General features: G+C 35.9%; 1 protein-coding gene and 1 long non-coding RNA gene across 5 annotated transcripts in view; one reads left to right on the top strand and one right to left on the bottom strand.

Moving 5' to 3' along the window:
• The window catches only part of rbpms2a (RNA binding protein, mRNA processing factor 2a), a 53,246-nt gene that overhangs the window by 4,248 nt on the left and 25,616 nt on the right, over nucleotides 1-23,382 (bottom strand). For 2 of the 4 annotated variants that reach the window (XM_079858470.1, XM_079858469.1), the window contains exons 4-8: nucleotides 3,884-3,961; nucleotides 3,723-3,761; nucleotides 2,335-2,397; nucleotides 1,683-1,833; nucleotides 1,311-1,459 (exon numbers count right to left, since the gene is read on the bottom strand). In XM_079858470.1, coding sequence (XP_079714596.1) covers nucleotides 1,311-1,459; nucleotides 1,683-1,833; nucleotides 2,335-2,397; nucleotides 3,723-3,761; nucleotides 3,884-3,961 — 480 coding nt within the window. Of the gene's footprint in view, nucleotides 1-1,295; nucleotides 1,460-1,682; nucleotides 1,834-2,334; nucleotides 2,398-3,722; nucleotides 3,762-3,883; nucleotides 3,962-7,085; nucleotides 7,712-23,382 lie in introns of those variants that run through there. The other 2 variants (XM_079858468.1, XM_079858467.1) reach the window with 2 other exon arrangements.
• On the top strand, nucleotides 5,636-15,545 carry LOC307150880. The gene is made up of 4 exons (XR_013819792.1): nucleotides 5,636-6,840; nucleotides 9,009-9,080; nucleotides 14,012-14,100; nucleotides 15,462-15,545. It is a non-coding gene; the product is annotated as an uncharacterized lncRNA (long non-coding RNA).

The following is a 23,382-nucleotide window of genomic DNA, read 5'->3' as shown; positions in this document are numbered from 1 at the left end:
GCTAAAACCAAAATATATAAGTTTAAGGCCCTGTTTACACCTGCTATTAAGATGTTTTTGGTCGACCGGATCAAAAGTAGACGAGGGAGGGAGACACATTCCTGTTTACATCTGGTGTTTTAAACCATCTCTTTTGTCCACTTTCAAACACTTCTGTCCTGATTTCTTCGAGGGGAGGGTCTATGGGCGGTAAATTTGTTTTTTTCAGATCTTTCGATCAAATGGACGAAATAAACTTGTGCAATTTATTGTGCTTGGTACGTTTTTCTTCATCTTCAAACCCAACTTGGTCTTTAGCCAACAGTTTAAATCCCGTCTGGCTAGCGCGCTTCCCATAATGTTTACACATCAGGTCAGTAGATGGAGAGTAGATCTTTTGCGGCTGTTCGAACACATGAATGCATTCCGATTCAAAGATTCCGATTCAAAGATTCCGATTCAAAGATTCCGATTCAAAGATTCCGATTCAAAGATTCCGATTCAAAGATTCCGATTCAAAGATTCCGATTCAAAGATTCCGATTCAAAGATTCCGATTCAAAGATTCCGATTCAAAGATTCCGATTCAAAGATTCCGATTCAAAGATTCCGATTCAAAGATTCCGATTCAAAGATTCCGATTCAAAGATTCCGATTCAAAGATTCCGATTCAAAGATTCCGATTCAAAGATTCCGATTCAAAGATTCCGATTCAAAGATTCCGATTCAAAGATTCCGATTCAAAGATTCCGATTCAAAGATTCCGATTCAAAGATTCCGATTCAAAGATTCCGATTCAAAGATTCCGATTCAAAGATTCCGATTCAAAGATTCCGATTCAAAGATTCCGATTCAAAGATTCCGATTCAAAGATTCCGATTCAAAGATTCCGATTCAAAGATTCCGATTCAAAGATTCCGATTCAAAGATTCCGATTCAAAGATTCCGATTCAAAGATTCCGATTCAAAGATTCCGATTCAAAGATTCCGATTCAAAGATTCCGATGCGCAAAATATAAATATGAACACCCTTAAAACTTGGCCTTTACCCACAATCCTTTACACAAGTATTGGGATACATCAACTAATTGTGAGAACTTTATGTAATCACTAACTCCATATTTAGAAATACAAAAAACAAAAACACTGTCACTTTGGAACTGAATCCCTGTTTGTGTTTTCAAAGTACAAAAGCGCAATGACTTGCTTCAAACTAATGGAAGTAATTTTCAAGAAGTGTTGGCGATGTCACATTGGACAGAAACCCCCCCCGAAAGCAGAGAGATACAGTGATAGTCAGAGAAAAGGGGAACACACCGGCTGGTCCCTCACCTGGGCGTGCAGGGCGGCAGCGGCAGCAGCGGCGGCGGGGTAGGTGAAGGCGGCGTGAGGCAGGCCTGGGGTCAGTTCAGTGGTGTAGAGAGGATACGGAGCCCACGCCTCAGGAGACGCAGGGATCAGTGCTGCCCCCGTCAGGTCATCTACAGAATCACACACACATCTGAGCGTCACACACAGAACCAGACGCCAGGGAGCGGAAGCACTTCAAGAGACCCGTTACAGCACCCAAAATACACAACCATTCAAAAACCTTTGAATAAATTAATGCTTTTCTTCAACAAGGACACATTAAATTGATCAAAAGTGACATTTCCAATTCATCTGAATCACAGACACATTCTGTAAGCGCCATAGTTTACTCACACGGGTCTCGAGCGATGAAATGTGCACCAAGAGCCGGGTGCAGGTTGGACGGGTTTGGCGTTGCCATCAGTTTACTCTTCGCCATCTTTGTGTTGGCTTTTGCAAACTCCAGACGAAGCGTCTGAGGACTCTCTGGGTCAAAGCGGATGCCCTGAGAACAGATAAGTGTTGATGGAATACAGTCTACTTAAACAGTTTTCACACAAATGCACAAAACACGGGAGTCCAATCATGCTCCTGGAGGGCCACTGTCCTGCAGAGTTCAGCTACAACCCCAATTAAACACCTGAACCAGCTAATCAAGGTCTTACTAGGCATACAAGAATTAAGGCAGGTGTGTTGAGGCAAGTCAGAGCTAAACTCCACAGGACAGTGTTTGGACACCCCTGATATAACAGAACATCAGGTTTCCCTCTGCAGAACAAGTGCACTGATTCCCAGAGCAATCCACATCCAGCCAGAAACACATGACGTCATGGAACTTTTCTTAGGGACCAACATGTGTACGCGAGAGAAACTTCCCCCCCCGTAGAGAGGAGCAGCATCTGAGTCAGACTTTTAAAAGCGAAGTTTGGAGGACATAAAGCAGTGTCTTATAAATAATTAAAAGTTGCCATCGCTTCAGCTTACTGACGGACCAGTGATTACTTACGTTCAAGGCATTCTTGGCCGCTTCAGCCCCAGACCGGCTGTCAAACGTGACAAACCCCACAGGCTAGACAATGGAAAGAAACGCGTCAGATGGACAGACGCACAGACAGAGGTAGAGAGACAAAATTAGATTTTCCAATCAACACACAACGTAGGAAAACATATCTCCTTAATGTACAGTCAATACTGTATTTCACCCCAAAAATCAAAGGGAAAAGAGTTTAAAAATATGATTTGTATTAATTGAAATGTTAAAATATAATAATTTGAATATTAAAAATACAATTTAAAAACTTAAACCCAATTTTAGGACCAAGATTTTATGAGAATAAAGCATTCTCTCCTAAACTACATCATTTAAAAACTAATATATACATTTGGGGTACATTTCATGTCCATTAATGATTATATTTTTATCCTAAATACTTCAGAAATATATTATCCATTAAGAACGCATACTTTCTCACACCAATATTTTACATACCCTGTAAGTTTGCTTGAAATTGCCTTTATGTCCCTTATATTTTTTTCAATGTCCGCTTTTTAAAGTAGTCTCATGAGTTCAAAATAATGTATATACAAAAAAAAAAAAAAAGGTGTTACTCGACTAAATACATTAGAAATAGATTGTTTAAATTTAATTCTTTTAAATAAGAAAATCTCACTTTATTAATGTCCGCAAAAATTCTGTTAACTATGTTAAACTTTTTTGTTTTTAGGGGGTGTTTGGTTAATCCAAAAACCATGTGACCAGCATCATGTAATGTCATTTTCTTCTGCGGAAGATTTTGAATATTATGGTAAATATCCTCCTAATTTGTTCTACATTTCATCTCCAATGACATCGTCAAGTAGTATTTAAGCTGCCTGTCAACTACGTTGGGTACATTATGGTTTGCAATATTTACGATTTTATGTCAAATAAATAAAATGTGAGGTTAACCCGATCAAGAAAATAACATTTGGTTGGCCATACAAGGCCTGCCATTGAAATTGAGGCAAAATGGTGAAATTGTCAACTATGTTACCCGTCAACCAGTCATATTTTATGTACAGTAAATATCTAGACTGCAGCTTAGTAAAGTTTACATCCACACGGAATGGAGTTTATGATATTCTTGCAAAAAATGAAATTGTCTTTTAAAATTCACCTTTTTTTGGTAATCAAAATAGTGTTTAATGATTGAACTCTGCAACTAGTAAAGTACATTAAGTGAAACCAATAGTTGAGAAAGCATGTTTTTACACTTTTGCTGATGTGACATGTACCATAAATTTTATTAATACACTTATTTATGTAAATATCAATTTGAATTAATAATTCTTTGGTTTACATTTATGCTTATTAAATTTACACATCATTGGACGGGAAATAAGTTTCAACTTTACCTGTTTTGAGGTCAATTTTATGAGAGATCCTTCATATCCCTGTTTGATAAAAAGGACAAATTCAGAATTAATCTGACAACTTAAATCTCAAATGAAAATCAGTCAAATAAAGAGGACCAACAAAACCTCCAGCTTTCCCCCGTCGGGCTGACGCGTCTTACCTTGAAGGGTCTGAACAGCAGGTAAAGCTCACGTGGTTTGATGTCGACAGGCAGCCCGCTGACAAAGAGCGTTCGTACCTAGAACAGGGAAATGCCTAAATGACATCAGCACACAAATGACAGACAGATACACAGAAGGCCATGACCTCTGAGCTATGAGTGCCGTACAATGTATGGTCTTAGAAATGTGCACCTGAAAAGGAATAGAAATAGGAATTGTTTAGAACTACCTTTGAATGTCTCTCTCCCTTCCTATTGTGTCAGAGTCTCCCCGTTTGTCTGCAGAGTTTGCTATTGGACACTAAATGTGTTCAGATCAAAATCATGAGATTGTGTTAGTTTAGTGAGCAGAAGTGTGTGCGTGGTGATCAAGTGTGTGTGACCCTAAGCATGGATGCAGAGACTTCTGCAGGCCACGGACAGCATTATTGCTCCAATGTGAGTGGAAGGTAGAAAATCTAATTTAACTCGGCAAATTAACAGGATGGATCAAATATTACAGTGAACAAAGAGAGAGAGCAAAGGGCAATCATAAAGAAAAGAAAAAAAAACGTTAATTGAAGAATGAACATGGCTAAGAGAAACTCGACCTCAATTCCTAGAACACATTTTATCCATTAAATTAAAACTAAGTATCACAGATTCTAGAGTTACCCAAAAAGCAACAATCATTTAAAAACAGATGTAGCAACTTTATACAGATGTAGAGAGCAGAAGAGAACGACTGGATGAAGGACACACTGTGCTATGACCTTTTACGGAAAAGAGGGGAGAGAGAGAGAACTTTGGTTCAGGCTGACCCATCACATTCTCCAAACGCTTCAGAGGTGAACAGACTCAATCTGAAAGACACTGGTTTTTGGCTCAGTCTCACAAAACATGTCCAGGACCAATTTTTTTTTATTATTTTTCCTTCATTGTGACATTAACACAATTTCCCCACAAAGGTGTCAGTTTACAATTGACTGTTTTCCTCTGCATTTTGTAATTCCTATCATTTTCAAATCGGATTCAATATAACATAATATAAAAGCAACAATACAATTATTAATAATACCCCTGTGTTTTGCAAGTCTTATTATTCTCAGAGTAAATCGTCAGTAATTTGTCCTATAAAAGCAATAATATAATAAAAGTTCTGTCATTTCTATCACCCTGTGCAGAAAAATAGCTAAAATCATGAAAATGCAAAAAGTGTAATACCTGTTTTTAATGATCATTAATCAAAATGTTGAGTTAAATGTTTAAATAATTGATTACATTTATATAATGACCCAGACATGTTTAGGAAGAAAGAGTCACCTTTTTATCCTGCACTAACTACAAGAAAAAAGACAGCACCAAGTTTGTTTTTTGTGGACAAGCACCATGATATTATGGACCTGTAGTATGATAGTAACATGGTATCATATAAATGCCATGGTACAAGAATATATGGTACCAATTGAGCACCACAGTACCACCAATGAAACCTAAAAACGGTGTCAGATCATTAAAGTGCTAAAACAGCATAGCATCAGACTGCATAACTGGACACATGTCCATCGTTCAGATTCCTCTACACTTTTCCACCGATACATCATCCACTGGAAAGCCATCATTTCCTGGCCGGCTCAGAGGAGCGAGCGGTGGAACGGCTGGAGGCGAGGACGGTCTCGGAGCTCAGTTCACAAACCCTCAGCGTAAACTTTGACTATCCTCAATGTTCCTGAAACATGAGCATCAGTGCTCAAACACTGCCAACAGCTGAGAGGGGAAATAAACAACAGGAATTTAATCAAAAAGGAATAAACACTCCACAAATAAGGGACAATGTGCCACTTAAGTAAAATAAACCATTGATTTTGTTGGCGGTCATAAAAACGAGACAGAAACAAAGGGCATATATGGGGGACGTGAGCGACTGGGTCGAAGCACAGAGGGAGGAAACCCCTGTCCTAATTACTGCAGGTTCAGGCTTGAACACAATGAACAATCTGAATGCGCCACACCAAACGCACTGACCCAGTGCTGCCCAGTAACAATGACAGGACACGACTCCCACCCCAAACCCTGAACCAGAGTCCAGATTAAACTACAGGAACATTTAAAACAACCATCCTCGCAAACTTCTCACTAGAACATTACAGCTCAAGTCTGATATTTCCTGACAGGGAGTGTTTGCAAACAGCATGGTAAGGTCTTGTGTAAGTAAAATACACTGAACTGCAGGAAATGCCTTTACAAGAGGTCAGAGGTGACATCTAGAGCAGACTCAAACACTCAGTGGAGAAACTAGCTTAGAATGTCACTGTTAAAATGAGATTCTATACAGAATAAGTAAGGCTTTAAATCAGACTGAGTTGTTTATTTCACTCAATTTACTGCAAGTTGTACATTACTTAAATATAATTTGATGTAAAGGCCTAATTAAAGACAAGCTGCCAAAAAAAAAAGCATATTAAATTATTATTATTAAATAAATGAAAGTCTTGTCTCAAGTAAATAAAAATAATGCCTCCATCGGAAGTCAGAGATGACAGACTGGAAACAAACAGAAAAAGGACAGAAGTTACAGTTTATCATATTATACCCTAATATTATATAATATATTTGTAATTCCTATCTCAAGAACTCAAATGGTAGTATTGTTGGGTCTCAAATTTCCACGTTATGCAAATTAATCCGTTTGCAAAAAAAACAAAACAATAACTGACAATACTACACTACAAAAGCATAATTTAATTAGATTAAATTACATTAAAACCACTAAAAGTGAAAAAAAAAAAAAAAAAGATACATTGCGTCTTTTAGACCCACGTTCGATATACGTCACTGTTTGCGCGTGTTTGAGAATGACGGGAGAAAAAAAAAAGGACAGAAAAACTTCAAGAACACACACACACTGGAGTATTTGCTCGTTAAATCTGCCATTAAACTTTATCCACAGTCACACAAGAGTGTGTGCGTCTCATCAGGTGAGTCTCATATTTCAATGCCAACTTTAAGATTAATCATCAACAGACTCCACATTCCTCTCAAACTCCCTCTCAAGCTTCTCCTCAGCAAACGTTCCTCCTCAAACCGCAACAAACATGCCTCTGAAACGCCTTTAAAGCGAGTTTTAAAACATGCCAAAAGAGTTTCCACAGTCATCCGCCGGCAGAAGCTTGAACTCCACCAAATGAAGTTTATGTTTGCTAAAAGAGTTTATTTCTCTTACCTCCTCTTCTAATGAAACACTGGTGTTCGTCTCTGAATCTGACTTCAGACTCATTGTGTAACTTTAACGCTTCTTTGTGCCAGAAAAATAAAAAATCAGTTTTCCCTGTCGGTGATTTTGTCCCTGGTGTGCGTTAAAGTTGCAGAAGAGAATCTCGTGTCGTTTGTGCCCAGTGAAGCCGTGAGTTAAAGCCACAATCCGAAAGTAAAGGTGAGAGGTGCTCTGTGAGGGTGACAGAAGGGAAAGGAGGTGATTTTTGGAGTTTTTTTCCCCCCTCGCTCACATCAAGCTCGTTTGAGTTGAAGTGGAAAGAAAGGAGAAAAGAGGAACCGTTGGTAGATTTAAAGCTGAAGTTGTGCGTCTGCTCCTCTGTCCTATTAGCGGATCAATCATGTTAAATGCGCGCACCCGTGCTTCAGATGGGACTCAGCTGCGCGAGGCCCGGCCCACTTTACCACCACCACCATCATCAACATATCTAACCCCTCCTTTACATCCATGCCTGCCTCTGGATCTCTAACCCTGCCTACATGATGGCTGTTTCCGAAACCAAGGAGGTCTATAATAACTAGAGAACCGTTTATCTCAAAGTACGCCAATCTGCCATCTTTGCTCATCAGCGTTGAGTTCTGCAGCCAGACTGTTTTGAGCCAATCACTTGAGGCGTATGTGTCACGTGACTACACACTCTGGAGCCGCAGGAAAATGAGAGAAGTTTTAACACAACTCTTTACTCAAGACTAAAAGCTAAGTGGTCAATTTCATGCTTTTAAGGTTCCAGTAACTAACCGAGTGCTGGTAAAACCAGAATGCGACTACTTTTAAATAGCCGCCAATGGAAAATTATGTTTTTTTAATATATTTTTGCATGACAGCGCGTTCAAAGGAAAGGCCGCTGGTTTCAGACCAGCTTGCAAAACATCATGCCTAATGATCTAAAATTAATTCAAGTGAGGTCTTGGTGTCATCTTTATATCATTTAATATATAATTTCGTATTCTTCAAATAATAACAATTTTATTTAAATAATTTCATGAATATATATATATATATATTTAATTAATTTATCAATATAATATATCAATATTTAAGATAAATATGACTTGACAGAAATTGAGTCATTTTAAAATATATATATTTATGGATAATAATTCACTTCTACCCAGTGTTATTTTAGTATAATTGACTATGCTATTATATATTATTATTATTTTACTATTTTAAAATTTTGAATTAGATTTTATTTTTATTTTTCACTTTAATTTGAGTTCAAGTTTAAGTAATTTTATTGTGTGTTTTTGTCATTTTTATTATACATTTTTAAACATATCTATATAGTTTTTATACATTTTTATTTATTAGATTTAGTTTATTTAAATTTAGTTACACTGTGCTTCAAGGTAAATTAAATGAAAATAAGAAATGTTACCTTGACAACCAGCTAAAATAAAATAAGTTGAATTTTGTAAAATATTTTATTTGATTTGAGTTAGTTTATATATATATATATATATATATATATATATATATATATATGCATTTATATATAAATGTTTATATATATATATATATATATATATATATATATATATATATATAAATGTTTATATATATATATATATATATATATATATATATGCATCTATATATAAATGTTTATATATATATATATATATATATATATATATATATAGTTTTAGTTAACAATAATAACGCTGTTAAACACGGCTTCTATCAACCAGTCCATGCCATCGTGTCTGACCCTGCCTTTATATCAATTGTTCACTATATAACTAAAATCATATCATCTAACCCTGCTGTGGATCATAACCCTGCCTATTTCTCTGATTTTATACAGTATATCTTTACATTACCATAACATATCTAAACCTGCAGATTATTTAACTCTTTACATCTAACCAGGGCCATTGCTAAAGTCCAGGACCTGGTGGGCGCCCCTCAACCCTGGGCCAGGACAGCATCGACGACAGCCCTGTATGTAAACCTTCCTCTTTCTTTACTACTTTCTGTCCTCCATTATTGAATGTGTTTCTAATTGTTATGTCTTGTTATCACAGTGTGTGTGTGTGTATGTGTGTGTGTGCCACGGTTTCCCTGAATATAAAGTGAGACAGAATCAACTTCACACGCATTTTAACTGGCTGATCTATCCGGTCTTTGGCCCATGTTACCAAAATGAACTGAATTTGTTCTGTCTACATGTGACATTGATACTGGATATACAGTTACACAAATGTAGTTTCTGATTAAATATTCCACATTGCCTTTTCTGTAAATATCCTCTGAGGCCTGCGAGATCTCACGGCTGTCCCGTGACGTGTTTGGCTCGGTCTCGTGACACTCTTGATTTCCCGCGCATGTTTTATGGTAAATGCACTCGAGTGTGAAACATTTATCATCCTGTTAAAGCATAGACGCTTGTGTTAAAGCAGACAAACAAAAACAGAAGAACAAATTCATCTGGTTACACTTCATTTTTTACAAAGCTTTTTTCATTTTCAGATTTAATTAAAGCTCCTTCGTTAATCAAATAGATGCAAAATCGTTTCCTCTGATAATATACTGTAGCAGTTTGTCTGTGAATATTATATTACCTTTATTTAAACACTGCAGAATTAACTTTATTTATGTACTTCTATAAATATCATAATAATTAACATATGGTTTTAATAATTTGAAGAATAAGAGATTAGGTGTTAAATTAAATAAATATGTAAAGGTGCATGATAATTTATAATAATATTAATCTGACTATATTACTATTAGTATAATTTAATATGTATTTTAAAGTATATATTTTTAATTAATTATATTATATTTATTACATTATTATTAAATATATTCATTGTAATTTTACCATTATTGGCCATAGTTTACAGTCAGCTGGTTCTTTCTGAGCGTCATATGAAGTGTTTCTCTGAATGATAGATGTGTTTTCGCAGTCTGATCTGTAATAACTGATCTACAGATGCCGTGATTCATTGGTCAGAGGCAGTGTGTGTTTTAGTCTGTGATTCAACTAGTCTTCTATGTACACAAGCAGAGCTGAAGTCAGTTTCCGCCTAAGCCGTTGCAGTGTGTGTGTGTGTGTGTGTGTGTGTGTGTGTGTGTGTGTTAATGCAGACTGTGTGTGCAGGAATGACTGGTTTCCTGACTGGAACACAATTACTCTGAGACCAGAAACCTGAGGCTTTAACAATCATTTACCTGCTTACTGCTTAACTAAAGCAATCTCTGAACTTCCTAGTTCATATTTAAAGATTTTAAAGAGGAAAAGATGCCACAGTATCAGCAGTTCACACCTTCAGTCACTGATACTCTCATATGATTTTACTGTATTGGAAATTGTTGTAGTATTATAGCTGTAGTGTAGGCCTATTTATGTACAATCCCTCCTCCATCTACAGAATATTTACATGCATTTAAGATGAAATTGCACAGTCCAGACAGTTTTGGTTGTAAAAGTATTTACTTATTGCTTTATTTTTCCATTGTTAAGTTTAGCAAGTTCTAACTATTCATGAGCATTGCTAAAAGGGTTTTGAGCCACTGATTAACATGACTCATAAATGCACACTCATGTTTTAGGATTTCAGGGAGAGTTTTTTATGTAGAAAAGGTCTCTTATTTTTTATAATTTATGCACATCTTGGCGTTTCCATCCAGTGTGTTTTTTTTTTGTTTTTTTTTGCGATATCCCAGAACACGCATTAAGAATAGGTGAATGGTTATGCACCACCTTCAACTCGAAAAGATTAGATTTTCCTTTAAAAATAAGACTGATCATTTTTATGCAGTATGGAAACCCTTTATTAATTATTTTAATAAGACAGCAGTAATTGAACCTTAACCCCACTACTACTACTACCCCCCCCCCCTTTTTTTTTCTTCTTTCTTTCTTCCCTATATCATTACTTGTGTTAAAATATTAATTGTTTACATATAAGAATATTTCTGCACACTGTATTTGCAAAGTGAATTTTGCTGGATTTTTTTATTTTATTTTATTTTGTGTGTGAATGTAAAAAAAAAAAAAAAGAATAGGTGAATGGAAACATAGCTATTGACAGATAACAGGCTAAAGAATGCTATAAAATTAGATAAATCAAATAAAATTTTTGTCATTTGTATATTTTATTAATGCCCTCCTCCTTAATGGATTGTAACTGCGCTGCTTTGCACAAAAATAGATATAAAACACAACAACAACTTCCTCTGAAACAGCATTTTGTCTGTAAATATTAAAGTATTTACTTCTGTAAATACCCATGAGACAGAACATATTAAATACACCGCCTGGCCATGATATCTAATATAAATAAACGTTGTGATGTTATTTCCATCAAAGGGTGCATCGATTTTTTGGTCAAGATCTTGTATTGACAATGCAAGAGTCCAGCGCTCTGTAAAGTCTCCTCCAGCACATCCCAAAGACTTTCAGTGAGTTTAAGATCTGGACTCAGAGGAGACGATTCATGCTCCTCACAACCATTCTTTCACAATCTGAGCCTGAGGAATCTTGACATTGTCATCCTGGAATATGATCATGTTGTGTCTTCCTACATGGTTGTTTAAGAGATGAAAAGCTACACACTCCATCAATTAGAGTCAGAAGAACTGTTGCCAAACATATAACATGCTAGAAACTAATAATAACTGCAATAATGCTCCAATCATAGACTCTTAAGCATTTGCCTCTTTAAATCCAAACAGCAACAGTTGTTTGGTTCGTGTTTAAGTTGAATCTCTCCTCAGATCAGTCTGCAAATGTCTATCTCGGTTAATCGAGATATCAGATAAACACTGTAATTAGCAGAGGGCGTTTCTGTTACCCTGTAGAGTCCCAGCGGGGGACCACCCTGCCCCCTTCCTAATCGAGAGATAAACACGTCTGCCACCGCCACCTCGCTATCAGACACGAGCGGTATAAATAACAACCCCTAACATTCTTCATCGCCGCGGAGATAACAGCAAGAGGACCTAAATGAGAGCACTCACATCCCACTTAGTGTTTAGAGGAACTGCAGGGGTCACGCAAGGGGTCAGAAATAAAATTCAGAAGATGTAAAAGTTCATAAACAAACAGGGATTCTGGTTTTCTTAAGGAACAGCGTATGAGGGAAAGGAAGAGAGCGTGGACTCGTGTTCTCCGCTGTAAATCGTGTTTGTGTATAGCTCTGTTCCTCTGTTATGATCAAAATGACAGTGTGCAGATCTCCACTGCACGAGGAGAGCAGCAAACCTGACACGTTTGTTTGACACAGGCAGGCGAGATGTTCTCGCTCTGGGTCTGAGATTTACACGCTCGCAGGATTACAGCATTAATGCGGGGAAACTGGCTGGACATCCGTGTTATACACTGTAAAACATGTGTTTGATGTTATAAATAAAACTAAAATTATCTGAGAATTTTTTACAAGAAAATACTCGTCAGTTTTTCTACATTTCACGTTTAAAACTAAATGAAACTTAGAAATATTGATTTGACAATAAACTGAAACAAGTTTAAGATGAAGCACTAAAATTATCAATTGGAAATAAATCAAGCTAAAACTAAACTAAAATGGAAATAAAAATAAATAAATAATAAACCCAAGAATCAATATTAAAGGGGACCTATTATGCCCCTTTTCACAAGATGTAAAATAGTTCTCTGATGTCCCCAGAGTGTGTATGTGAAGTTTTAGCTCAAAATACCCAACAGAATTTTATTTACAGCACGTTTAAATCATCATTTTTTGAGTCTGTGAAAAACGCACTGTTTTAGTGCTTCTCCTTTAAATGCTAATGAGCTAAAAAAAAAATTAAAAAAATAATAAAATGCACAAAAATAGTGAAATTACTAAAAGTATAAAAATAAAAGCATTTTTTTTGTCATTATATTTATATAAATCAGCTTGTCCTTCAGTTCTTGAAAACAAAAACAAAAAGTTTATTGGGCAAATTTGAGCAAATAATCCTTTAAGAGGCCGTTTACACGACACCGTTTTCAAATTAAAACTTTTTGGGGCCTGAAAATGCAAACTTTTGAAAACGGTAACATTATCGTCTCTGTGTAAACTACAAAAAAGGTTTTGTCATGCGCATGAGTGTCACGTGTTCAGTCTATATGCGCGTGTGCTTCTTTACGAATTGACATCGCCATCTACTGGCCTGGCAGCAGAATACAGCGTTTTTTTTGTCATTTTGTGGATCAGTGTGAACGGGGATCGTTTTGAAAGTGTTGTCATCTATACGTGAAAAACTTTTCCGTTTTTAGTTCATCGTTGTCATGTAAACTTACCCTAAATGTGGTCACAAAACTCATAATATGAAAACTTAATATCTATCAAAGTAAAAATGAACTCAGTTCAGCTGAAACTGTCATGTAGGACTACAGACGGCTGATCTCAGATCAGCAGAGGTCACTGAAACCAACTTTAATGTGCGCTGTATCTCTCGGTGCTGTCAGCTGTGTTTGACGCACCGCAGAGCTGCGTGTAAAATATTCAAAAGCTCTTATTGCAGTTTCGTGTCTGTCTGAAGATGGTGTCCAGATTCAGAAGTCATAAATTTGTTCCTGGTATAAACCACATTTCCAAATTTATCAGGATGATTCACCTTGTCTGTCTGGAAATTAAATCATGAGGATAACGTCACTGTGGTTATTTTAATTGTGTCAACACAAAATATTAAACAATATTTGCATTTGCAGGTTGTTTTTGTAATTTTTTATTTTTTTATTATTGTTATATTTTGTTATATTGTAATCTGGTTTTCTGGCCTCACCTGCTCAGGCTGGTCTGGCTTGATGATTTTATAGGGTTTTTGGGCACAAGACAAGAAACTAGATTAGGCTAGATTAATATGTTTTTAACACTGTTTGACTTTCAAGTGTAATCACATAATAATCCTGTGATTTTCAGGTGTTTATCTGAGGGGCTTTGGTCTCCCATGATGCTCAGAGAACAACTTCAACCAATGAACCCAGACCACTGTCATTCGTAAACACTCAGTAAGCCATTTTCTCTAACTCTCAAAGTTCAAAGTTTTATTCATCACATGCTTGTCTGGTGGCCCAACAGTGAGTGTTTCGTTGTGTAAGCTGTGCATCGGACAGTAAAAAAGACAATAGATTATAAAAGACAATAAACACACACAGAGGTATCTTATAGGAAAGTGAAGCCATGCAAATGTAGAGTTTCTCTCCCTCTCTCTCTCACACACACACAAGAAAAACAGACGTAAATAACTATTTAAGAAGTGCTGGAGTGACTGTAAACTGTTTCATGCCGTTGTATATACACTCTCAGCTCTCTCGGGTTTATAGAGACTCAAGATTGGCTCCTTTTAAGGTGAATTCCCTGTTTGCTCTCTGCATTGAACGTCTGCTGCCAAGAGCTGCTGGGAGACTGCTCCAGTGAAGAGTCTCCCTGAGAGAGAGAGAGAGAGAGAGAGAGAGAGAGAGAGAGAGAGAGAGAGAGAGAGAGAGAGAGAGAGAGAGAGAGAAAGAGAGAGAGAGAGAGAGAGAGAGACACTCATGGACAACAGGAACTAGTTATAGCAAAGTAAAATCACATATAAATTAGTTATATTGTTTTTCTAGACAGCAATGAGATTAAATATAAAATATTAAATAGACTAATAATAATAAATAATAATAATAAGATATTTACTTGATGCAAGTCAAAATGTAATTTACTGTAGGTATGACCTCTCAGATGTTTCTAAAAAAAAACAGCAGGAATAAGAAAGTCAATCTTGTATATTATTTATATTATAATATTAAATATGACTTGTATTAGTACTTAATATATATATATATTAATGATTAGGGTCCAATTCTCACTATTAACTAACTAGTAACTATGACTTTTGCTTTAATAAACTCCTAATTACTGCTTATTAATAGTTAGTAAAGTTGTTAAGTTTAGGTAGGATTATGGGATGTAGAATAAGGTCATGCAGAATAAGGCATTAATATGTGCATTATGAGTACTAATAAACAGCCTATATCCTAGTAATATGCATGCTAATAAGTATAGGCTATATTATATATATATATATATATATATATATATATATATATATATATATATATATAAAATTTATATAATTTAATAGTTTTGATATCATTTTATATTATACATTACAAATATTTACATTATAATACTAATATTATTGTACTACAGCATTAGTATTTAAAATATTAAATATATATAATAAATACATATAAATATATAAATGAAATGAGACAATTGTTGATATATAGTACAGAGTGATAAAAATAATGCGGATGGCATAGCTCAGTCTTAGTATTTGATGAGAAATATTTGAGCTCATAATTTTTGACAAATATTTGACTTTTGATTGCAGATTTTGGTATCTTGGCTCTAGAGGAGACACATGTGAGTCTCCTTTTGCTCTCCATTCTCATTGCTGTACAGGACATGTGTCTCCTTTAGATGCCAGCGATGTATGTCCATCATGTGAGTTGTATATGTATATGTCTATATCCTGCATATGCTGTATCTCAACACTTGGCTTATTTGTTTCTATTTTTATGATATTGGCAGAAACATCTAAGACAAAGTTGATGCTTAACTGGAACATAAATGAGATCTCTCTCCTCATTTCCTCCCAAAACACTCATAAATCTCTCTTTTCAACACAACTAGACACAGAAGTTCATAGCTGTTGACACACATCAACTAAATAAACCAGCCCGCTGAGTGATTCCTCACCCAAATACGTGATATGTGAGAAAAAAAGCACAGATTTGCTGATTAGCAAAGCTTAAATATTATCCATGACACCCATTGGCTTCATTTTCCCATTGTTTAAGATGAGAAAGAGTATTTTTATATCAAACATCCAAGAGCTCAAATGTAAACAAAAGACTTTCAGAAGACCAAGGCCTTTTATGGAGTCCAGAGCAGCTGAGATAAATTAAACTGTCAGTGTTTATTTTCCAACAAATCAGCAGTTGAGCACTCCAGCCCTTTGACAGCTGATAAAACACGCGGACGGAGGGCGAGAGACAAAACTAATATAAACTAATATAAAGAGCAGAAAACCCAGACTTAAAAGGACGAACGGAAAAAAAAGATGGAAGTAAGAAGTTTACTACGTAATCCAGTGTTATCGGGATGGAAGATCTGGGTCTTGTAAACCTGTGTGGTCAAGAAGCTTAAAAGTCTTGAGGATTTTAAAGGTCTGTTTCTGTAGATCCTCTCCATCCTTTTAGGGAGGAAAGGCGCTCATGTATATCAAAGCATGAAGAACGGAGAGAAATATCAGTCCCAGCTATTGTTACACGCCGAGGCCTGTATGTCCATACAGTGGTGAGTCCATTTGTGTGTGTGTGTGTGTGTGTTACTTATCATTTCTGGGGGTTTTCTATTCCGTAAAAGGCCTGGCTGTCAGTCGTATTGTTGACTAGGGGCCGGAGCGACACTGGCCCCCTGAAGAGTCCACCTGATATAGCAGCGCAAGTTCACAGACATGGACTTTCAGTCCAGTCCAAACTAAAACTTCAAACTGAAACTTTGATGGATGTCCCTGCTGAAAAGACCAGCATGTACAATTCCCAAACTAACAGTAAGTTCAAGGAAGGTTCCCAGCAGGGTTGCGCACTATTCAGAGCTGAATTGAGAATGCATTTTAAATCACCCATTTTAAAACTGAACTTTACTTCACTTCCCAGAATGCATCACCTGTGTTGAATACCTTTGAATTCAGTGAAATTCCTCTTCCTGTCATTCCAACCAAATTTCCTTTGACAAGTGGCCAATTCAGTTTAAATGTACAACCCTGGTTCTCACACATTTTGACCAATGCATTTGCACGATTCTTGTGCGTTTGTTTTTCACGATAAGGATATTTGAAAAATTATTTGACAATGAAACTAAATCATTTGAATATCTCATGAAATTATTTAGCCAAACATTTCATTCACTTTTCCAGGTCTACATTATTAAAATTCCCAGATTTTCCTTTTTATAAGTACCAAGTTCTGGCATGAAACTCTAGATGGCGCAGGCTGATAGGTCCTTAACCCATTTGGAAGTGATCGCATCAATATCTACATAACGCAGCTGATTGGTTGCTGATGCATCAGCGGCCAATGAGCTGCATCTCAACATTCAAATACCAGTAGTGTTGCTGTTATCAGTCTGCAGCGCGCTTTCAGAAACCCTCCACCTTCCCCAGCTCCACCTGTATAGATCTGCTACAGGGGTCATTTCATGTATGTACAGTATATGTATATTTCATGTGTCTGCAGCAGCAGCGTAGCAGATCTATTCCGCCAAGACCAAATACATCAACATTGCTATATCCATTGGCATGCCAATCTCTCCAAAAGTTGTCATGACACAACTGTAGAAACCCTGTCAAGCAACAAATGAAGCATATGCATTCTCTGGGAATCGAAACCATGGCCTTTGCATTGCTAGTTGTTTTTTGCTCAGAAAAACAGTTTAGCTTGAATTTTTATGCTGGTCCAAAATGGTTTGTACTTGTTTGGCGCTGGTCTAGCCGGTGTACCAACATTATCTTAAACCTGGCTTGACTAATGAAATGTTTCTGTTTAAGCTAGTTACTTGGTCCACAAGCTTCAACAGTGATGTTCACCAGAACCAAACCAGCATAGAAATTCATGACGGTAACAATAGTACTGGTCTTCCTAAATCTAAACTGCATTGATACGAAATTCTGTCAATGTCATCTGTGCGGGATTCTGCGATCGTTGCTCTGGTGGGGTGTGGCGGTAGAAAGGCTTTACGACAGCAGGCTTTTAGCAGCCCTCAAGAGGGACCGTCTTCCGTCTCACTGCCTTTCCTTCCACACAGTCAAATCTTACAGTTCATTACCCAAACCGAGCTAAAAACGTCCTCGCGCTCGTGTTATGCCGGTCTGAGAGCGAACCAGAGAAAAGAAATGAAATGCACATCAAAGATACATGAGAATGGAGAAAAGAGGAAAGCCGTATCTTTTAATTTTTAATTCATCATGTGTAATCAAATGTTCGTCTCACAAATTACAGCACACAGATGTGAAGGGAGAGGTCGAAGGGGATATAATCAGATTAGTGATGAATCAATATGGGTTTTCCAATGACTGATTCCTAAAACTTTACATTTGAATCTTGAAAATATGGTTCAATATGGCTCCTTGGGACCACCAGAGATGCCAATCAGACAAAAAAAAAATGTACTCACCCTCATCTCGTTCCAAACCTAAATGATTTTATGTATTGAATGAATTACAATCACTAAGAACGAGGCTTTCAGTCAGGAATTAAAATTTTAAATTCTGAAGTTAAAATTTGTTGAATAATATTCACCTCCAGTAAGATCTTAACTGCTGTGACTGAATCATTGAATCAGTGAGTTGAACTCAGTTTGATTCATGAACAAATCATGCAGACCGGTTTTGTGAACCGTTTTTTTATTCAAATGAATGATTCATTCACAAATTGGACATTGCTATTCTCTTATTAACCCTAATAGAGGCAGATGTGAAGATTTTCAATGAATAACTTAAATGTTTCTCAAACAACGTGATCATACAGTATATATTTGAATATTATTGAAATATAGGGATATAATACTTTTATGCTGCTTTTTGAGTCCCTTTTTGAAACTTTGTTGCTAAAAAGATATAAAAACTTTCTCATTTTGTGTTCTGCAGAAGAAACACAGGTTGGAAATGACACGAGGGTGAGTAAATGATGACCAAGTGTTTACAGTAGATGAACTATCCCTTTAAGATCACTTTCCAAAAAAAAAAAAAGATTTAATCACAAAAATGCTAAACGCTTAACCCCAGTATAATAATGTTTCCGTCCACCGATCTGAAGGCAGCCGGACACACACCTGCTTGAAGCTCTCGTGTTCATTGCGTCTCCTGCTGTTGCTGTCATACTAAATAAACCTCATTGTTCCCAGTCACAACATGCCTCCTGTCTGGCCTAGTGTGTGTTTTCCTGCGACCGACCCCTCCTGTTCCCCCCTGGACTCCATCACGTCGTCTGAGGCCTACCGTACACACAGAGCAGCGGCTGAACATGCCTTATTCATGCCCTCCAGCTCCGAGAAGCCCTAGCTGGGACAAGCCTGAACCTCCATAAATGATGAGCGCTAAAGTCAGCGCTGGTGTAATCCTGCTGTTCCCAGCAGCACCGCCGCAGGGACGCTAAATCATTCACAGCGCAGTGGCTTCGGAAAGAAAAGTTTCTGCTCGCTTGTGGTCTACGGTAAAGTAAAAGATGAAGTTGGCATGGCTAGTTTGGTCCTAACTGGTCTTAACTCAAGGTCTTCGCTTGAATTCATGGGCCACAGGACGGCGTTCCCAGTGGAAACGATCCTGATGTTAGATTTAAGAAGCAGCATGTGGAAAAATCTGGCCCATTGTCGAACAGGAATTGTGAAGAGAAGAAAGACAGGAAGTGAGGTCATTGTACTCAGGGAAGCCCGGCTGGGGAATTATACACCTGAGCATAAAGAGTGGACGACTCCATTGTTTTGGAGAAGAAGGAAAGACACTTTATGGATTTTCCTATTTAAGGACAACACCAAATCTGCACCAACTCTACAAACATACACTCTTTACTGGTACATTACAGTTACGATATCACGTGTAAACAGGACTTTTTCAGAATTACCGGTAAATATGTTCCAGTAAATTACCGTTATGATTGACATCACAGATTTTACCAGTATTTTGGTATGTGTGAATGACATCTTACTGGTAAACAATTCTGGGTTGTTTCAACCCATATTTGGGTCAAATATGGACAAACCCAACCATTGGGTTCAAAAATGTAATAAAAAAAAATGGAGTCCATATTTGACCCAAACATGGGTTAAAACAACCCAGATTTATTTATTTTTTTAAAGTGATATTGTTTGTATGAACAGCACATTTGTGTATTTTACCGGAAAAGTCGTTCTGGTCATTTTAACGTAAATTTGCTGTATGATAGGGGCTTTAAGATTTTTTTTAGATAATGTTAATATTATTTCATATCATTTTCTAGTTCTGTAATTAATATTAATTATAAATTCTGGAATATTTTGTTCTTTAATTTTCTTAATCAAAATGTTGGGCCGATAAATGATAAGCTAAGAATTGTTTTCATATCATGGCTGATAACCAATAAATATTCAAATATATAATAATTAATATTTATATAATAAATATTGCAATTGTATACTATCTTAATATACTATCTAATATTTAATATCTTAATAAATGAAAAATACAACACTAAAAACTAAAATCAGTTGTTTTAAATACTACCTAAAGTGAATTTAGGCATCACAACTTTATAACGCACAGTATGAAAAATGGATATTAATTTCGAAATTGGCTAAAGATACCATTTAACAGTGTTATTAAAACATTAGTGTTTTTAAAGATGAATTGTAAGTGAGCATTTGATCTAAATAGGGGAAATGAGCACCGTTAACTGATAAATTGGTACCAATATATCATGCGTTTCTTAGTATTTTCAATAATCTTGTTTTGATTGATCAGGCTGTGTGTCACACCTCTCTCTCCCACTCTCTCTCTCTTCCAGGTGATTCACCGCAGCCAGACTCCCTGGAGGTCAGGTGTCTGGACATGATGTCACACTGCTAACATCTTCTAGCCTCTGCTACCTGAAAGTGACAGCTCTTGAGTTCTTCATGGTGAAGAACAGAGTCCGTGTGGAAGGTATCAGTTGTGTTTCTCTGCTGTGAAGTATTGTATACGTCCCCAAATGTCCAGTTTCCCTGCAGAAAAGACACTGTTGTGGTGCTTTGGTGTACGCAGCTTGGGATGCTGGTGAGATGAAGGCTTCTTAGGCCTGAAAACATACTCTGAATGGACACAAACAGTTATAGGCAAGCTTGATTTCACATTGCGTTCCGAAATGCATCCGAACATATTGCAGTCGTAATGTTTCGAGGGGAACACGAACATGAGTAGTGCTGTCAAAAATGATTAATCGCGATTAATCGCATTTTACATTAAAGTTTGTGTATAATTAATCGCGATTAATCACATTTTACATTAAAGTTTGTGTATAATTAATCGTGATTAATTGATTTGGCTCTAGACTATAGGTATGATGGACCACAGTACTTAAAATGAAATAATTAAATCAATCAATAATTAATGAAAGCAATGATTAAATGTACCAAAATAATGAAGTCAATAAATAATTAAACCAATAAATAAATGTACCTATTTATTGTTTAATATGTCATGAAAACACAGGATTTATTGTTTATTAATATTACATAATATTCACTTTCACAAAACTACTAATGCAATCCAAAATAAATTTGCCCATAAAATTAAATTTTAATAATAAAGCATCATGTCTTCTCAAAATTTCCAATATTTGCTGTTTTAATGATAAATCCTTATTTCCTCCCATGATAAAAATTTTATTTCCAAAAGTCATTTTAATTATGAATAACTCTTTTTATTGTTTCAATTAATTAGTTGATTTAATAATTTTATTTACAGTAGGTACGTCCCAATTTGCATACTTATGCACTATTGTAGGACGTTTTTAAGTACAAATAGTGCGAGTATAGTGTTCATATACCCGGATGATGCACTAAATTTATGGAAAAATGTGGAATGTTGGACACTTAGCAGAGGGGGAGAGGCATCAGACTCCGATGTTGAATGACAAAATAACTTTATAATTCACACACTACACGAATGAGTACATACTGCATAAGTATATGAGTAAGTGCATAGTGTATAGTGTGTTATTTTGCACCTAGTGTTATTACACAGTTTAAAATAAAATATTAAAATAATATTTATAAAGATACATATTAGTATAAATAACAACAGATAAAACAATTGCATGTAGCCATCAATAATTGACAGTGTTTTTCAAGTGCATGTACTTGTGTAGAGTATGTTTCTGTTCTTAACTAGCAATTCTATCAGCCAGCTTTACTATTTGACCAGCACTAATTTGCATAAACCAGCTTGGACCAGCATGGAAATTCATGTTTTAAACATGTCTTTCCATTGTTATTTTCAGCATTTTGGTGTTCTGTTTCTCTTTTCTTCAGAGAGGAGGTGCTGCAGGTACAAGCAGAGCTGCGGTTTCACCTAAAAGCAGAAAGAGCGTCCCAAAGGTCCCTCGACATCCCCCGCATGTCTCCTTTCTCTTCCCTCCTTCTCTCTCTCTTTCTTTCTCGCCTCAATGAAAACGTCCGATCACGTTAGCCTCATCGCAGTGCTAAAACGCTCTCTCTGCGCCCCCTCTGTCCTCTGCGCTGTTGCCGCCCTCATTTCCACCAAACAGAAACACTTTGAAATCTCTCCGAACGGGAAAGATCGCAGGCCTTGTGTTTGATAACGCTCAAGACAACATAATGCCAATAATCACACAAAATTACTCCAGTGATTTTGTAATTAGCTCATGTTCTGGTCTCAAATCTTATCAGAGTTTTTCTGGGTATTTCCAGATGCAGAGCTGATTAATCAGGAGAGATGATCTGTGCTTAACTCACATTTACAAACACATGGGGAAGCCGGAATCTGATATTTTAAAAGTTTAAAAGTCATGGCGCAAAAATGTTTACAAATGACAAAATGAGTGTTGAGTCAGTCTTCCTGCAATCTCAAACTACTTATATTTGTCTATATCTCAATATTTTGAGAGAAAAAAATGTGATTCATGCAATTTTATAATAGTTAAATATTGAATAATATTGAATATTGAATAAAATTTAATAATATCTATATAATAATAATAATAATACATGTATTTAAAAGGTTAAATATTAATAATAAAATATATTACACTAAAACAAGTAAAGATTGTTTCAAGTAATTTAATCAAGTACACAGTTGTTAATAAATCATTACACTGTACTGGTTTTAAATTTGATTACATCATTCAACAATGTTAAAACACTTCTCTAATTTTCGAACATTTCCACTTTTATTTTAAAGTTAAATGTTATATTAACATTTTAATTCCATGAAATATTTTTTATAGGATCAAATTAAATATTAAAATAAACAACTAATTAAATCAAAACAATGGTGTGTAGCCATCAAGTAATTCTCGATTAAGTGAAGAGTTTCAAGTAATTTACTCAAGTAGTCATTAAATAATTAAAATAATCACCAAAACATCAAAGTACAAGCAATAAAAGAAATCAAAAACAATAGAACAAAGATACAAATTAAGCAAATGGTGCTTGAAGTATCTAACAGCCGTATCAAGTTAAATAAAATATGAAAATAATGAAATGTAAAAATAAAATGA

The sequence above is a fragment of the Squalius cephalus genome (assembly GCF_949319135.1).
Source record: "Squalius cephalus genome assembly, chromosome: 23".
NCBI lineage: Eukaryota > Metazoa > Chordata > Actinopteri > Cypriniformes > Leuciscidae > Squalius > Squalius cephalus.
The sequence above is the reverse complement of the archived record's forward strand: the minus strand, read 5'-3'. Positions and strand labels throughout refer to the sequence as shown.